Source organism: Dermacentor variabilis, chromosome 2 (genome assembly GCF_050947875.1).
Source record: "Dermacentor variabilis isolate Ectoservices chromosome 2, ASM5094787v1, whole genome shotgun sequence".
Taxonomy (NCBI): Eukaryota; Metazoa; Arthropoda; class Arachnida; order Ixodida; family Ixodidae; genus Dermacentor; species Dermacentor variabilis.
The window spans coordinates 55,295,756-55,311,943 of NC_134569.1; the positions used below are offsets into that span (position 1 = coordinate 55,295,756).

A 16,188-nucleotide genomic window follows, 5' to 3' on the forward strand; every position below is an offset into this window, starting at 1 on the left:
CTACACTGTATCCTTTAGAGCAATTCGTGTCACCACGGCATCCAGTAAGCTGCCCACTGTGAGTTCCTCTTCAGTCACCTTGAAAAGTTTTGCAAGTGCCTGAGAGTTGGTGAACTGTGGAATACTGTCCAAGGGCAGCTGACGGCCCTTGATGCGTTCCATGAGTGTTTTGAGATGACTGTCTCCTGGGTCGTCAAGGCGCACAACAACAATTGTCGAGTCGGTGTCCTGCGCACCCATCTGGCGTAATGAGTCGCCAATGCTGCCAGTGGGCCCCAGGACATAGAGAATCTCGGAGAGCAAGCTTCTTGTTTTCATGCGGCCACTGGAATGATTTGCCAATGCCTTTGCTACTGCACACTGCACTTGGAAAATGTCTGCCACGAGAGATGCCCTGATGAGGCACACTTGCAGGCTTCCACTTAGCACCAGCTGCCGGAGTTCGCTACAGTTTGTCACGTCGCCAAACAACAGGATGGATGCCGTGCTCTTCCCCTCCCGGTTGTGCATAACAAACTCCATTGAGCTGCAAGCTGAAAAGATATGCTCTGATGATTTTGCAAGTAAGGCTACTAGCAGTGAATGAGAAATCTGGACACTGTAGCACCCTTGTCGTTTTTAGGCATCTGATTGCGCCAAAAATACTTATGCTTTTCATTTTTTAACACTAATCATTAAGAGAAATTTGTACTGCTCAAGTAGCAAAAATGTATGTGCGTTGGTGGGGCACACAGTTGCCAGCTCGCACGATAATAGTGAAGCTCGTCAAGTCTGCCTATTTTTCATATTTGTAATGTCAGTGCTGGAATTCATTGCCGTGAATCGTCATTCCCTGATAGAAAATTAGGTGATGTAACTTCGCAGAACGAAAATAAAGGACAAAACAGAAGAGAAACAACATGCAGAAATGCAAACTTCCGACTAAAGGTTTGTTTCTGATAAAGTAAAATCAATACATAAAAAGCCATGTGCATGAGCCACCATTACAATTGCATAAAGGGACAAAAGCCAAACCAACAAGAACTGCTTGGCGCTATGAAGAAAAAAACTAAGGTCGAGTAACATGCCAGAGTGTATTTGCCAGCCATTGCCTACACATGTGACACCTAGTTAGCACAATTCCTTGCTTGACAAGGCGATAACGGCACACTTGTGCACTGATTATCTCCAATGGCCATTTCTGTAGTTTTGACTTTCTCTCATCCACTGGTCAGCATGTGAATATAGGAATGATGCAGTTTTCAAACTCTGCTTTACACACACAGCTTCTGCAATTCATCCCCACATATCCTTGCAATACATTATGAATGTTTTAGCTGGGTTTGCGAAGGTGGGAATTTAGACAACGCCCGGTCTGTCCAACACATCGGTTACCACATTACAAAGAGAAAGTATATATCGCAGCCTTTTTACACTCTGCAAAATGGACACCAATGCTTCATAGAGCATTTTGACTCTTAATTGGCAATTGGGCTTGTCATCTTGCACTCATGCCAACAGTGCGTGAGTGTGCTGTCTATCACCCTGTCAAGCAAGGAATTGCAGGTGTCGTGTGTAGGCAATGGCTGGCAGATTCTCGCACATTACTTGAACTTTGTCATTTTTTTTTCCTTCTTCATAACATGCGGCAGTCCTTGCTGGTTTGTTTTTTGTCCCCTTATGCGACCTGCGATACACTAGTGGTGCAGGTCGAGGCATCTCTCCTTTATGGCTCTCTCACTTTCTGTCCCTTTATGCGATATTAATGTGGCTGACGCACAAGGCTTTTCATGTATAAGTTATATTGTATCAGAAATAAGCCTTTAGTTGGAAGTTAGCGCTTGCTTATGTTTTTTCCCTTCTGTTGCATCCTTCGTTTTCGCGCTAAGAAGTTACATCATGAAATAACACCTAGCCCAATCTGCAAAACGAAAAATTACAGCATGATGTGATGCACAAAAACGAGACTCATGTTTGCTGCCCAATAAATTGTCTTGCATGTGGATTGTTGGTAAATGACAAGTGCAGTGCAATAAGTGGGAACAAAACTGCACGAATGTTTCTGTAGGCCTCACGCGCTGCACTTTCAATCCGTATGTGTGGTGCCATCTACAGCAAGTAGAGGCGAAAACCGTATTTTCTCGGTGTGCAGCCATGCAGTGTTTAGTTGGACACTTGATAGTGAAATGTGGAGTGGTGGCAGAAAAATAAGCACATCTTTGTGCTGTTGTAGCTAAGGATTTCACAAATATTAAATACAAACTGCATTAAAGATGCTAAAGGCGGAAGGACTGTACGACACATGTATTTCTATTGATCGACGAGATAGAAAATGTCTCTAGAACCCGATGACCATTTTACGATAGTGAAGCTGATTATCTCGTTGAAACTTTCTGGGTGCTTTTCTTTTATACAGTCAGCACGGACATCTATGCATCAGAGAATTTACAAACGGTGTGGGCCACCTTTAGTGGACTTCACTGTAGCTTGTTGGCACGGGAGGGGGCTTTGTGCGAGCAAGAATAGACGGTACCTTCTAGAGCACATGTTCTCCTAGCACTTGGAGCACAGTTTTCATTCTTATGTAATCGTAGTGCTGGAAAGAAATGCATGCAATGCATTTATGCAATAAAATGCAGACAAGTGATTGCATGCAGACAGAATTCAAAGATGCACTGCCTCATTTTCCTGAAGTGATTTAAATGAGTGTTTTCGAATATAATATCTTTAAATAGAGTGGAAACAGACTACACCAAATGTTAAGTGCTCAAATGTTAACTCCCAGCCTTGCTACTGATGGATCTCGTGCACTTTCGAACCAGGTGAGAGACAAAATGCAATGTTTGTTGGTTTTCTGGAGTTGCATACATGATCTTGTATTGCAATTCCAAAAAGAGCACAACTAGAGTAGACAAAATGTTTATTGACCAATCGCCAAGCCGTAGTACCGATGCGTGTCCTTTCGAAACATATTTGGCGAAGATAAAATGCAATGTTGGTCTGTTGAAGTTACAAACAGGTAACCAACCCGCACAAGCGTGCTCTGCGTGAAGCATTCACTAGGCCGTTTATCCCTAGCAGAAATATATTAGTGTCGCCAAACCAGTCACTGCAAGCTTGCACCTGTTAGCTGATCCGCGCACAAAGTACTGCGAGGTTGCGCTATGCTAGACCGTAACCGACGCTTTCTATTCTAAAGGCGCGCAGCGCCGGCAGCTCTGCATTCTCGCGCCTCTGACAAAGTACGCGCGGCGCACGGAACCTTCGGAATGCGCGCAACTCGCCTGGCAGGTGGCGGGCATCGTCAAGAAGCGGTAGCAGTGCACGAGGACTAGACTAAAATTATGCACGCTCGTCAAGCACATGTAGCCTGTCATGCGCGGAAATCGGAAAGATAAAAAACCGCAAGGCTCCACTGACAAACTGTAGTATCTGTGTGTGTATGCGTAACAGACGCGTAGAAAATAACGTTTTCACATATGGCAGATCAATTGCGTACTGCATACCAAATGGAAGCATGATCGCACATGTTACTGCGCTGACTGCTTGGGAAGTACACGGATTAGCATGCTGAGCATGCACATATGCGTGCAAATGCGCGAAAACTTTTGCATTTCATATAAAGGAGGAAGGATAGAGGCACAGGTTCATTCTGTGGACATCTCCGATTGGTCGCTTCGTGAAATCTATCGAGCGCTGCTTCGGTAGAACCAGTGGTACAACACAATGCAAACGGCCGTGGATACGTGGGCTACCTCCTGTTCAAAAAGGCGCACGTTAACACAGCACTTTATGTAATGCTTAGAAATGTAACATTTTCTAGCATATATCATGTCGAGCAAAGTCGTGGCTTACTTCGTTAGCTTTTCTCAAAGAACCTCCCTGTGGAACCTCTTCGTCTGCTCCGCCAGGGCTCATCGAACAGAAGCCGTCTGTCACGTCTGTATTGAAGCCTCAGAGCAAGCCGCGCAAAGCCGGAGTTTATGTATTTGTTTTCATTAACTTACATGTCACGTCTAAACAGTTTTGTGCAAATAAACTTATAAGTTATTGGTAAGTAGTTCTGAACACTGAGTGTTCGTTGATTGGTTAAACGTACCACACATATACGGATACGTTTAGATCCAAAACAAGTTTGAAGCCTTAGACGCATGTGTAAAAGACAGACGACTACTTGTTCAGTTCTTTAAGCGTCAGCTTGCTGGTGATTGCACGACTTCATTTATTAGCATCCAGTTGCCGTCGTAGCTTCTTTGCGGCTGCCAGACGCTTACTTTATTTTAACACAACGAGGATAAGGCAATTGCATGATCCCCGCTCTTCGTTAGACGGTAATTCAATGCTTGGCTCACAACCTTCCATAGCTAGGAAATTTTTGCATAAGCTACATATTTATCACTGTACGTTTAACTTGTTTTTTTTTTAAATTGCATACCAATTTGTGGCCGGTGCTTTAATGTGTCGGTTAACACATCTCTTTCCTTATGTTGCTACGGAGTGCGCCCATGCAAGAGAATGCCGTTCGCTAGTTTAGGATGCCGTCTACTGTCTTTTATTGCGGTAGCCATCACCGTGAGGTTCTGTATGAGTGAAAGCGTGTGAGGGTGAGCCGGTGAACGCGGTTCAATGTCGCGTGCGCCAGCGAGGAACCCGGCCCGAATGCGTGCCCTCACCTGTGGCGCGCGAGGCAGGGGGGTGAGGCGAGGGACGAGGGGCGTTCTTCTCTAGCGGCTGCTACGGTGCCTCGTTGTCCTCGCCCGCCGCTCCGTACAGAGTGGAGACAACCGCGGCATCTACTACGGCGTTGGCCACGCGAATCGCGGAAGCCGTAGGGACGCGTTGCCGGCGCTCGTGTGCCTTGAAAGCGATCGGCGACGTGGCTAGAGTGCACGCCCGCGTGAACCTAATCTTCAACGCAATCTGCAATGTTTGCATAGTGCGCGTAGTGCCGGTAGCTTCGCATGCGCTGTGCTTTCGACGTTGCGTTCGCGCTGAAGCGAGAGATGCATGAAGGTCAATTCGCTTGCTGCTGCCGCGATTCCTCACTCCTTCCTGGTGTTAACAGCGCAAAATGTATAAGGGACATGAGACGAGAAGACTATGCCACAGCGCTTGTGGTGCCGTCTTTTCGTCGTCTCGTGTCCCTTATACATATTGTGTTGTTAACACCAGGATGGACGCCCAAACTGCTATTTCTCACTCCATAATTTTCACAGTAATTTTTCGTGCTCATCAAGCAAGATGAGTTCATGTTTACCTGTGCGCACGTGACACCGTGCTTGTTAACTTAGTTAAAACACTTTGACGGGCTAGTTGGTTTGAATCCATGATAGAATGTGTAAGCGCGACTGAACAAGGCTGTAGAAAGGAGCAGACACGCAAAAATGGCACTGTCTCTGTGTGTCTGTTTCTTTCTATGTCCTCGTTGAGTCACGTGTACACATTCTATCATTGTTAATTTAGTTAGTAAGCGAATGTTTACAAGTTTATACAGCCGATAAAATTACTATCCTTACTTTGCACAGCTATTTACTAATTTGCTATTGCAATCGGTGCTTCGCCTTTATGGTGCAACTGCGAATTTTTATGCTCTCTATGGAGAGTAATCTGTCCCATGTCTTCTCACTCTTTCCATGAATCATTCTGTGATCTTTGCTTGACAATAAAACCATAGCGGGATTAATACACGTATTGTGCATGTCATGAAAAAAAAGTATTCCGTTGGTGTTCAATTTTCTTGAATGCACGTGACAGTGGTCTTAAGTCTTTTCTGATTGCCTAATTTTGTATTCCCTGCACTCTGCCAAGCAATGACAAGCATCTTGAAGCATACGGCGTTGCTCCCTGATCAAATTGGCAAGCCTCAAAACCACAAGTGCATAGCTCCAGGTTGCCCGAGCATCGGAGAACGCAGACGTGTGCGTTATTTCCGTCTGCCTTCAGATGAGCAAAGGCAAGGCCACCCTACTTTTCTCTTCCACTTTGTTTTTGAAATCGTAGGGTTATATGTTCATAGTAATGGAGTCATTTGCCTCTTTAAACATTATGAATATACAGTCAGAGCTTGTTTCAAACTTGTCTCATCGAACCAAATAGTTTATTTCTTTCAGAGCTGACTGACATCACTTTTCTGTATCAAAATGTTGTGCTATGATTACTGTGAAAATGTGTTCTTGGGCTCACTTTTGACTGTCCCCGTCTTTTTTTCCCTCTCTTTATTTTTTATTTGCATTACACAAGCCAGCAAGAATGTAACCCTACCCACATTCTCTTTAATTCACACAGTCATCTCTCAGTCTCTTAACGTGTTATGCCTATTACCAGAATATCAGCACCGTGATGTGCAGTGCAATTTGTTTCACATGGACTTTGAGAGGGAGGATGTCTCAAACTTTCCTATCGCATGCAGGCGCAACCAGTGGCTCGCAAATTGCAATCGTCAAGACCTCAAGAGCCACTCCGAAAAGAGCCTGTACACCAAAGTGTTGTGCCAGCTTCATTTCCACGACTCGCAGTTCATGAATGCACACACCTACCAGCGCCTCATCTGGAATGCTGTTCCAACATTGTTTGGAAAAGATGTACGCAGGCTGGAAGACTTCGAACCTAATGAGGGAGCTGGTAAGATTCAGTGTATAAATTGCATTAAGCCATAAATGAGACTTTTAGTAAAAAATATATTTGTTTTTGTGACTTTAATCAAAATAAATATTTTAAAGCAAGCCACCTGTGGAACACTTTCGAGCAGGTCACACATCTTCAGATTGCTGTTTGTTGCACATATACCTGTCTCTCTTACATTCTAACATTAAGTTTGTCTGCTGATGACATGTGGAGGCAAGATGGAGGCAGATATTTCACATTTGGTTGAAGCAAGCAACCCAGCAATGGCCAAGCCATTGGCATTGACATATGGCACTTGCAAAAAAGCATAGTCAATTCTGCATTATGCTGCAACTAGGCGCACATTGTGCCCCTTCCTACTAGCTACCCCTCAATAGCAGAAGGTAAAAACTGCTCGTATAGTTTTTATTGGTTCGATGTATCCTTTCTGCAAGGTTATATTGTATAGATCATAACAGTAAATTTTTTTTTTAGCATGCATAGCTCCTTTACCAATGTTGCTTTCCTCTTGCATGTACATATGTTTGTGTGCATACTGTGTCTACAGTTTCGTTCCTTTTAATGTTTTTTACACTTCTTTACACTCTGTACTTGTGCAGTGAGAGTGGATCATGCATACACTGCATCAACACCAGGATTACCACTAACATCATCACCACTATCAGTATTACCACCAGCACCACTGGCACCAGCACCACCATTGGCTGATTCACTGCGCCACTATGTAGCTCTCTGTGCTGAGCTTAAGATAAAGTTGGCTGAGAAGGACAGGCAGCTAAAGGCCCTGGAGAAGTGCACTGATGGCATTGTGGACAGTGTTATTCGTCAAGTCAAGATGTTGCCATCTGAGAAACAGCAGCAACTGGTCAGTGCTCTCACTCCGTTTGTGAACTTGAGCAAAGATGAAGGTAAGTGTGATTTCTTTTGTATGTCATTGTAGTGACCAGTGATAGGGAGTATCAGAGTCAGTTTATTTATATCAGTACTGAAGTAGAAGTTACAAGAGATATGTATACAGGAGGAGGTCGTTGGAGCTTGAATTGGGATCTCCTGTGCATGATGACAAGAATTACTTAAACATGTAACAGCAGTGACAACACTTGTGAAACTTGTAACTGTAAAATCCTACAAAATGTTACAATGTACGAGTGATCAAAATACGTCATATGGCTATGAATAAATTGTCAGAAGTGAAAAAATGTATAGGTACAATAATTCAGTGACCAAAAGAACATGAGTGCAATACTGCAGAAAAAGAAATAGACATGGCAAATTGAATGTAAAAACAGTGAATGCTATAGTATAGGAAGTTAAAATTATTTTTCAGTAGCTAAAAAAAGCTTTTTAGTTCTGTTTGAAATCTTCAAGCCTTTTGCAATTTTAGAGGAAATCGTAGGGTGTTCCAGAGTGATAAGGCTGAAAAATGTACCAACCATTTGCTATAGTTGGTTTGAACACATTCTAACATGACGTTCATACTCTATACAAAACTTGTATTGTTAGCATTAAGAATAGGTGTTTTTTTGATGGGGTGGCTGAACATTATTGTTTAATACCTGAAAATAAAAATGGCAAGGTTATAGTTAACAATATCAGTTATGTACAGAATATAATTTGCTCATAATTGATTTATGCAGGTGTTGTGTGAGGAAAATGTTATTTATACAAATTGCTTAATTTTCATTTGCTTGCAGTGACATTAGGTGATTGCTGTAAGTGTTACCCTAGGATACTATTTTGCAGTTAATATGAGGGAGAACAAAAGCGCAATAAAGCAACATGAGAGTTGATAGTGAAAAGCATCAGTGAGCTTTAATTAGAGCACATACTTTCCATGCCATCCTTTAAAAGTGAAGCTTTTCTTTATGAACTTTGCCGGGTTTCATGATCATGGGAGCTGCGGCCTCGCGGTTACCTTGCTGAATAGGTCACCCAGTCACAGCGGAGCACTGTGGTATCCTGTTTCAGTTTTGAATGGTTATGACCGCTAGCACTAATCTGTGCTCAACGCTGTATGTGTACCTTGTCATGGTTCCTTTCTCCTCACTGGAATAAACTCATTCTTTGTCTGATCCCCAACTTGAGCGGTCCGGCTCTTCTTTTGCGGCGCTTCACGCCCGGCCGTTAGGTCTCACGCCGTAGGTCTCGGCCAGCCGCCCCGTCAAAGCTACCACAAGTACATGCACCGCTGAGTTCCTTGCAGCACCACCAGATGGTGCTCGCATCCGTAGCAGTGACGGCACCGGTCATGTGAGCGAAAGAAGTACAAAAAAGAACCAGAAAGCTTGCCTTTGTGCACCCACGGCTGCATGGTAACGGGGAAATAAATGCTTCTTGCGGATAGAATGCATTTCAATTGCGCTACGTACATTTACATATGAGCATGCGGCCTCTGAAACCATGGCGCGTTTAAGGTGTCCATCATACTCGCTAGTCAGCAACTCCACTTAACAAAAGGCTCAGTACAATTTGTGTATGCCCGTGCTTGTGGGAATGTGCGTGTATGCGTGCGTGCATATACTCATGTTTTAACTCTTTATGTGCTCACACAAAGCTTCGCTGTATAGAGATTCCATCTCGTTGGATCTGCTGCATTTATTTGTTATTGTTAGCTATGTGAAGGTTAAACTTAGTGACAATCAAATTCCACTCCTAAATAAGTACAATGGTTAATTGCATGGATCGAGTAATGGTTAATGTAAATAGCATGAAATAGCATGGTTCAGGCTATTGCTGATTCGAAGTGAAAATGACAAATTTGGTCTTCTCATGTTTAATTTGCAGCTTATTTTGTTCGCACCACATTGAGATTTCAACAAGGTCTTCGTTCAGCTTATTTGTTAGTGATGCGATGCACTTGTTAGAGGCATATATAGACAATGTAATGTAGCCAATGAAAGTGTAGCACTACTGTTATTGTGGTGGCAACGAGGATAAAGTTCACCCGGCACGTGGTGCTGAGAACATGAGAGAAATTGCCTTCTTTGCTGATTCTTCAGTTGTCATCAACACGACCGCGTCTATGGCCAGGCCAGCTCCTGCTGTAAGCGAGACAGCTCATTGTTACCTACCACAGGAGAATAATGGAACTCTCCACCACTGCAGTTCAGTGCCTATGATGTTCTGCTGCTGAGCAAGGTCATGGCTTTGATTCCTGGCTGCAGCAGCTGTGTCTTGGAGGAGGTGGAGTGCAGAAGCATCCATGTTTGATTGAAGTGCATGTTGAGAAAACCAGGGTGGTGAAAGTTACTTTAGTGCCCTCCACCCTGCATATCTGATTGCTAAGGTGGTGTTGCTTTGTGACCGTAAGATCAATCCGACCTATCACTTCAAGAAAGCTTGTTACTTTAATCAAGTAGGTAATACATGTGAGTATGTACAGTTAGGTCCCCTAACTCATGTAATCAACTAAAACATTTTGGGAGGATGGGCCAGTGTTTGCTGCTCTCGCACACATACAGGGCAGCTGCAGAATGCCTAAGTTTAACAATTGCATTCGAGTACATTATGCCTAATTATTAAGAATTTAATGTCGTGCTGTGAATGCATATTACGTATATTAGGCACCTAGGGAAAACACAGGGAAGGCAGGAGATGGAAATTCAAAGCACATAATGAATGGGAAGATCTCTTCAGGCAGAATACAGACTTATCACCAAGCATTGTGTACATGTCTGCCTTCTCAATAACCAGAATACAGTGAATGGCCCTTAGTTTTGGGCACTCTGTTTTAGTTTGTATGAAATTTTATTCTGTGCTAATATTCTGAAAAATTTTTCAAATTTTAAGCAGCGATAGACAAGCAAATTTTAAAAGTGTGGGCTTTTTGAAATCTTGTGTTATGAATTGAATCCAGAGCTAAGTTTCTTTCTTTCTTTATTTCTTATATGCATATTTTTCCAAATCGTATATAATTTGTACAGATTCGCAAACGATGCCCCACCCTCACCCCCTGATGAAAAAAAAAAAAAAGAAAGAAACAATAGAGGACTTGGTATTCTCTTGCCATCTTGTCTTCTATTTTCACCAGGATGTTGGGGCTCAGCAAGCCCAGTAGGATTGATGAACACTGTACTCACTTGGAGCATATGCTTGCCTGTCACCAATTTAAAATAATTGGCATTCACTAAACTGTGAAAGACGAGTCACGCAACTAACACCTATACAGTGTGGCTAAAAATTGTAAATGCACTTGACTACATACCCACTTGCATAGAAAATGTGCCATTCTAGTTTTGGGGTTGAATCCTTTTGCTACAGCAATTATTTAAAAAATGCATTGGCCATCTTAAAACCAGCTTTGAACCTAGTGTCCCTTTAATGCCCACATGATTATGCTCGCTGCCAGGAGCCATAAGTTTTCATTTTGTCCTTTGTAGGGAAGAATGCTGGAGTTATTGCTGAAAACAGTCCTTTGGCATAGACATATCCCTTTTCTCATAAAGGCAACAGAACTTCAATTGTTGCGTCATGCTAATTTGAAAAGTCAGAAAGATTTGGCATCTCCCGAACTGTATTGGGTCTTAAATATCTTCTATGCTGCTGGTCAGAGCAGCAGCTGACCTTGTTTTAACTCCCATTTACCAGGACAGATTTTTCTTGCACTGTGAAGTTCGCCTCCAAAGGACACTAAAACCTAAGGTACCTGCATTAGTTTGCTAGTCAGGCAAATGGCAGTTTTGCCTCCTGTAAAACATTCTTCACATTGTGCCTTCCCACGCAGCTTATGTGAGTAGCTGAAAAAGTAGTAAGTAAATTTTTATGAATAACTGCGTGAGTGAATAAGAGCCACATGCAAGCTTCAAAATAAGACTCCACACCCTATTGTTAGGCGTAAAAAGAATTCCAGACTGTTAACATTGGCACTGCCAAACTTGTTCTCAATGAGTTAAATGTAACCAGTGCTGCATCTCTTTTGTTGCTCCTTTGTAACAGGCATGTCAAAAGAGCCAAAGGTCCGTGTGGAGGTCCTTTTGCTGAGCAGGAAACATCCAGGATGCACCCTGCTTGGCTTGCGCAGCAAGTGCTCATGGGCAAGGGGTCTCTACATGGTGCCCGGGGACTTCTTGCACTTTGGGTATGTGTGTGCAGGTGCATTTCTTTGCACATTCGGCAGCCAACAGATTTGCTTGTACACTGACTGCACACCTTATTTTGTAGACTCTTTCCATCATTCGCAACTGCGCTTCTCTGCACAGCAAATACGCCTAACTTATAGAGGCACCAGTCATTGTTCATATTAACGTGCATACTACTTGTTTATTTTTATTTGGTGACCGCATTTCACTGGCTAACAAATGTTAAAGATTATCACTTAGTGCAAGGTGCCTTTTTGTATTGGAAGTTTCTCTAATGTTATTGATTGTTCCATCTGTTATCTATGTTGTTGCCGAGTCTCACGTAATCAAATTATGTGCACGACCGCAATATTGTTATATGTATACTCTAGAACTTACACGAGCACGAGCGATTATGCTGGCAGGTTTATAGAGTCATGTATAAATAGCTGAAGCATCTGGTCTGCAGATCAGATTTTGTCAGTCTCCGACTGTGCTCACTGGTATCATTGTGCTTTGATTGCCACTTGTTTTGTTGGGCACGGTATCGCCCAATAAAGAGTTAACGTTTTGAAGTCACACTTTTGACACTGTGTTATTCTATGCTGTCACAACAACGTGACAATATGAAAACGGAGTTCTAGCTGCAAATGGTGGGGCTTGTTTCCTATGCATGGCAGCGTCATGAGAGGAATGCCCATGCCCACATTTTCCATGTCATAATACAAGTAATTGGTGCTTGTACACATTGTTTCCAAATATAAGTACACCACCATTACTAGGGCAAACTGCCTAGCAGGAAAGCTGGCTGCACAATTATGAAAAAAGTCTATTGTGTTGCTTTTGTTCAAGGCGACATACTTACTTACAGGAAGTTGATTTGAACCAAGGTGTCCAGAATAGCATAGTTAAAAAAAAAAAAGAATCAACCGAATACATTGAAGACCAGTATAGGACATTTTATTAAATAGCCATTAAAACACTGACCATAAATACATAGGAAAGAATACTGCATACGTAATATATGCTTATGGTGAATGTCAGATATAACGAAGGTGCTTTAATGTCAAATAAGAATTTGCTATGTCGAGGTTTTACTGTGTTTCATTGATTAAATGTTCGTTTGTAAGTTAATATCGTGGTCAGGAGTGTTCACATACTGACTTTAATTGATAAGATCAGCAGTGAAAGCTAATGGCTGATTTGGCGATTTTAGCATTTATGAAACTTCTCCATTCTTGATTCAAAAGTGTTCATTGGTTCATCGCAGGGAATGAGAAAAGTGGCAGAAATTTTAATGAGTTAACAGAAAGGGGTGAAATTGTAGGTTCCCTATGGCATGTGAAGTAATATTTGCCTCAGGTGTTCATCAGTGCAATCTGTAGCAGCCCGACAGATTTATTTACCATATAAAGAAAAAAAAGATGTTGCAGGGCCCTTTTAAAAGAGCACATAGTTTTTTAAGTTGTAGGAACTTTATCACACATTTCTCATGCGTCAAAGGATCACTTTTACTAAGTAAGATGATCAGAAAACGCTCACAGGATATTTCATTTTGTTACTAAGGTTGTCAAGAAATTACGGACCTATCGTCATTGACATTATTGCGACAGTGACAGAGCAAAATTTGCAGCAATAAGGGTAGGCATGATGGTGTTGCTCGTAAAGAAATTAATGAGATTGCCACGCATGTTCTTCTGGCTGCGCTTGCAGCCACAGCTATCACAGGAATAGAGCAAGCCAGTGTATATAGTGGCTTTGTGGTGCACCCGCTTTCTGGGTATCGTTCTGTTCACTGCAGTATATTGTTACACAAAAGGTGAAATATTTTGTTCTTTATGTAACAGTATAGGTGCAGTGAACAGTGCCTATTACTGTGTCATACTACCAACTAACCCCAGTGAAAGCTCTCTGGTTATATTGAAAACGAAATTGGCTCTTAGAAACAAGTATCTTAGTAAATCATTTGGGTTGCTTTGGTGCTTATAAGTATTTCTTCTAAGGTTTAGAAGGGTTGGATTTTCATTCAACAGAAAAATATGACAAGTCAAAAATGTCATGTCAGTACGATTTGTGGAAACAGCATAACTAGGACTGGGATGTTGGGAAAAGAAAGACACACACCTGTGCTGTGTACGTCTTCTCTTTCATTATCGTGTGTATAATTGCACTGCTTCCCCCATACAGCCGCCCCCATTGAAAAATTTGTCGCATTGTCCATTTGTTCTTACATTCCAGTGAATCTTGGGAGGCAGCCGCCGTGCGCGCTACAAAGGAGGAGACTGGCCTCGTTCTTGTTGAACCATGTGTCTGCTCAGTGGTGGAGATGGTGCAAGTGTCCGAGGGATACCACTGGGTTAACATATTCATGGTGGGCAAGCTGGCTGAGACAGCAGCAGAGCCTACTGCACCCAAGGATGCTGTATGTACAGGTGAAGTGATCCTCTGCAGTAACTGCAGCAGTTGATGTCGCGGGAACCGTGCATCAGTACAAAACAGGTTCCTGTCAGAGAAGTGCTGACATGAAGTTTTAACAACCAACTCATCGTTGTAATTTGGTACTCCTAGATTCTGTGATGCTATGCTTAATTTACATATTATGTACGAAAATTCTTTTTTCACTTTAAGTTAAATTGCGTTAACACTTGTGCAGCAGCACAGTGCAAGAATCTACTGTAGCCTCCAAGACGACTTGACTGTGTGCATGTTACTGGGCCATCTTTCAAATGCACAGGTAGGAGGTGAAAATACCTGTGCTGTGCCGCACACAAAACGTTTGTTTATGGCATGAGTAATGTGAAGTCAGACGAATGAAGAGGCCACGAAGGAACAAAACATTTATGTACAGAGCAATCCACTGTTAAGAGGAAGCTTTAGCTCGGGCCCAACTCCGACGCGGCCTATTCAAATACATGTAAAACACAAAAACGTTTTTCTGAGATAACTCCTGGACCAATTTTAATGAAATTTGTTGCATTTGAGAGAGAAAGTTAAATTATAGTGACTGTTGGAAGCGGAATTTCAATTTAGGGTTTGAATTTTGTTAAAAAGGTTTTTAAATATTCAACCGTTTGAAAAAAATGGAAGCACAAAGTTTACGAATTCATAGCTCCGCATCAAGAACAGATATAGCGGTTCTGTAAACGGCATCCATTAAATCATTCAAAGCGGACAAATTTGATATGTCATTTTACATCTTACGTGAATTTGCTACATTGGTTACAAGGGTTCTGCAAAAGCTGTATTTCCATATTACTAATTTTTTTTATATTCATGTGTAACATATAAATTTTGTCCGCTTTAGATGTACTAGTATATGCAATTCACAGAATTGTATTATCATTTTTGTTGTTGAGTTGTAAACTTCATAGTTTCGTTTTCTGAAAATTTTTTATTTTTGCCAATTTTTAATGAAACATTAACATTCTAAATCAAAAATTCGAAACCAACAGTCACTAGATATTAAGTTTTCCTTTTAAATGCAACAAACTTCGTCAAATTTGATGCAGTGGTTGCCGAGAAAAACGAATTCTCCTTTTACATGTATTTACATAGGAGCACCCAAGCTAAAGCTTCCTCTTAAGGGGCATGAGTGTCGAGTACATGTGAATTTTTTTTCTCTGGCAAGTGTGTGATTGGCTTGTTTTTCAGCAGACTACTTTCACTTGGCAACGCTGGCAGCTTTGTACATGCCTGAGTAGTGAATTGACATAACTTCACCTGTACAGTATTATACATTAGAGTGTTCGCACCAACAGTGGGCTGTACTGTATGTTTCACGGTGCACATATTTGTCTCCTACTTGTGCATTTGAGAAATGGCACAGGTTACGAGGTGCACTTAATGTACTGTGGAGTGTTTTTGCTCAGTACTACCAGCACACTGCTCTCACTGCAGCTGAAGCCTGAACAGGGTATGGAAAATAACATCAGAACTTAATCAGAACTTAATATATCTTGAATGCCTTAGCAGTGTGGATAGTTTGCTAACATTAATGCTTGTAGAACAAAACAAAAATGTCTTAGATAAAGTGCAAGAAGAAATGCTGTAGTGCAAATTGTTTTGCTTGTGTCAAACTGATGGACGTGTGCATTGCATTTGACAGCAGTGTGGCTAATCGGGTCAAGTATACAATTTGGCTGAATGTGCATTTTTATTGGCATTTCTTTCGCTATGCCAAAATCAAGAACTTCATGATGGCGTTCAAAACTTTAGTATCGTGCCAGTTGTAATGCATACTTTGCCTAACCATTTAACACCAGTGTTGTTGTTCACGAACTGTAGTGCCATACATGGCAATGCAAAGTTTTTGAAAAATGCAAATTTTGCTGTCCTGTGAGCCATCAGTCATTCAGAGACATTACGTGAAAGTGTGATCACGCGTTGCTTTAGAACTTAGGTGAAATGGTGTGAAGAATTTTGGTAGACAAAGAAGAAATGTATGCGAGAAAGGCAATCACTGGGTTGTGATAACCACAACACGTGTGAGCATCCTTTAACCTGGAAGGACGTGGTAGGAGATCAGTTG

The 16,188-nt window shown here is 42.0% G+C and overlaps 2 protein-coding genes across 5 annotated transcripts in view; one reads left to right on the forward strand and one right to left on the reverse strand.

The window, feature by feature from the left end:
* On the reverse strand, positions 1 to 318 carry LOC142570319 (EKC/KEOPS complex subunit Tprkb-like). Its single transcript, XM_075678710.1, has one exon. It carries the CDS (start codon positions 316 to 318, stop codon positions 1 to 3), a length of 318 nt encoding a protein of 105 aa, XP_075534825.1.
* LOC142571910 (uncharacterized) overlaps positions 88 to 16,188 on the forward strand; it is a 21,823-nt gene continuing 5,722 nt past the window's right edge. The window contains exons 1-6 of one of the 4 annotated variants that reach the window (XM_075680617.1): positions 88 to 563; positions 5,788 to 5,932; positions 6,389 to 6,600; positions 7,203 to 7,511; positions 11,539 to 11,680; positions 13,899 to 14,092. In XM_075680617.1, the coding sequence (XP_075536732.1) occupies positions 374 to 563; positions 5,788 to 5,932; positions 6,389 to 6,600; positions 7,203 to 7,511; positions 11,539 to 11,680; positions 13,899 to 14,092 (1,192 nt within the window). In that variant the 5' untranslated portion in view covers positions 88 to 373. Of the gene's footprint in view, positions 564 to 3,857; positions 4,033 to 4,104; positions 4,311 to 4,359; positions 4,380 to 5,787; positions 5,933 to 6,388; positions 6,601 to 7,202; positions 7,512 to 11,538; positions 11,681 to 13,898; positions 14,093 to 16,188 lie in introns of those variants that run through there. The other 3 variants (XM_075680620.1, XM_075680619.1, XM_075680618.1) reach the window with 3 other exon arrangements.

Coding starts and splice junctions, on each gene's coding strand:
- LOC142570319 (XM_075678710.1), bottom strand. CDS start 318: ATGAAAACAAGAAGCTTGCTCTCCGAGATTCTCTATGTCCTGGGGCCC.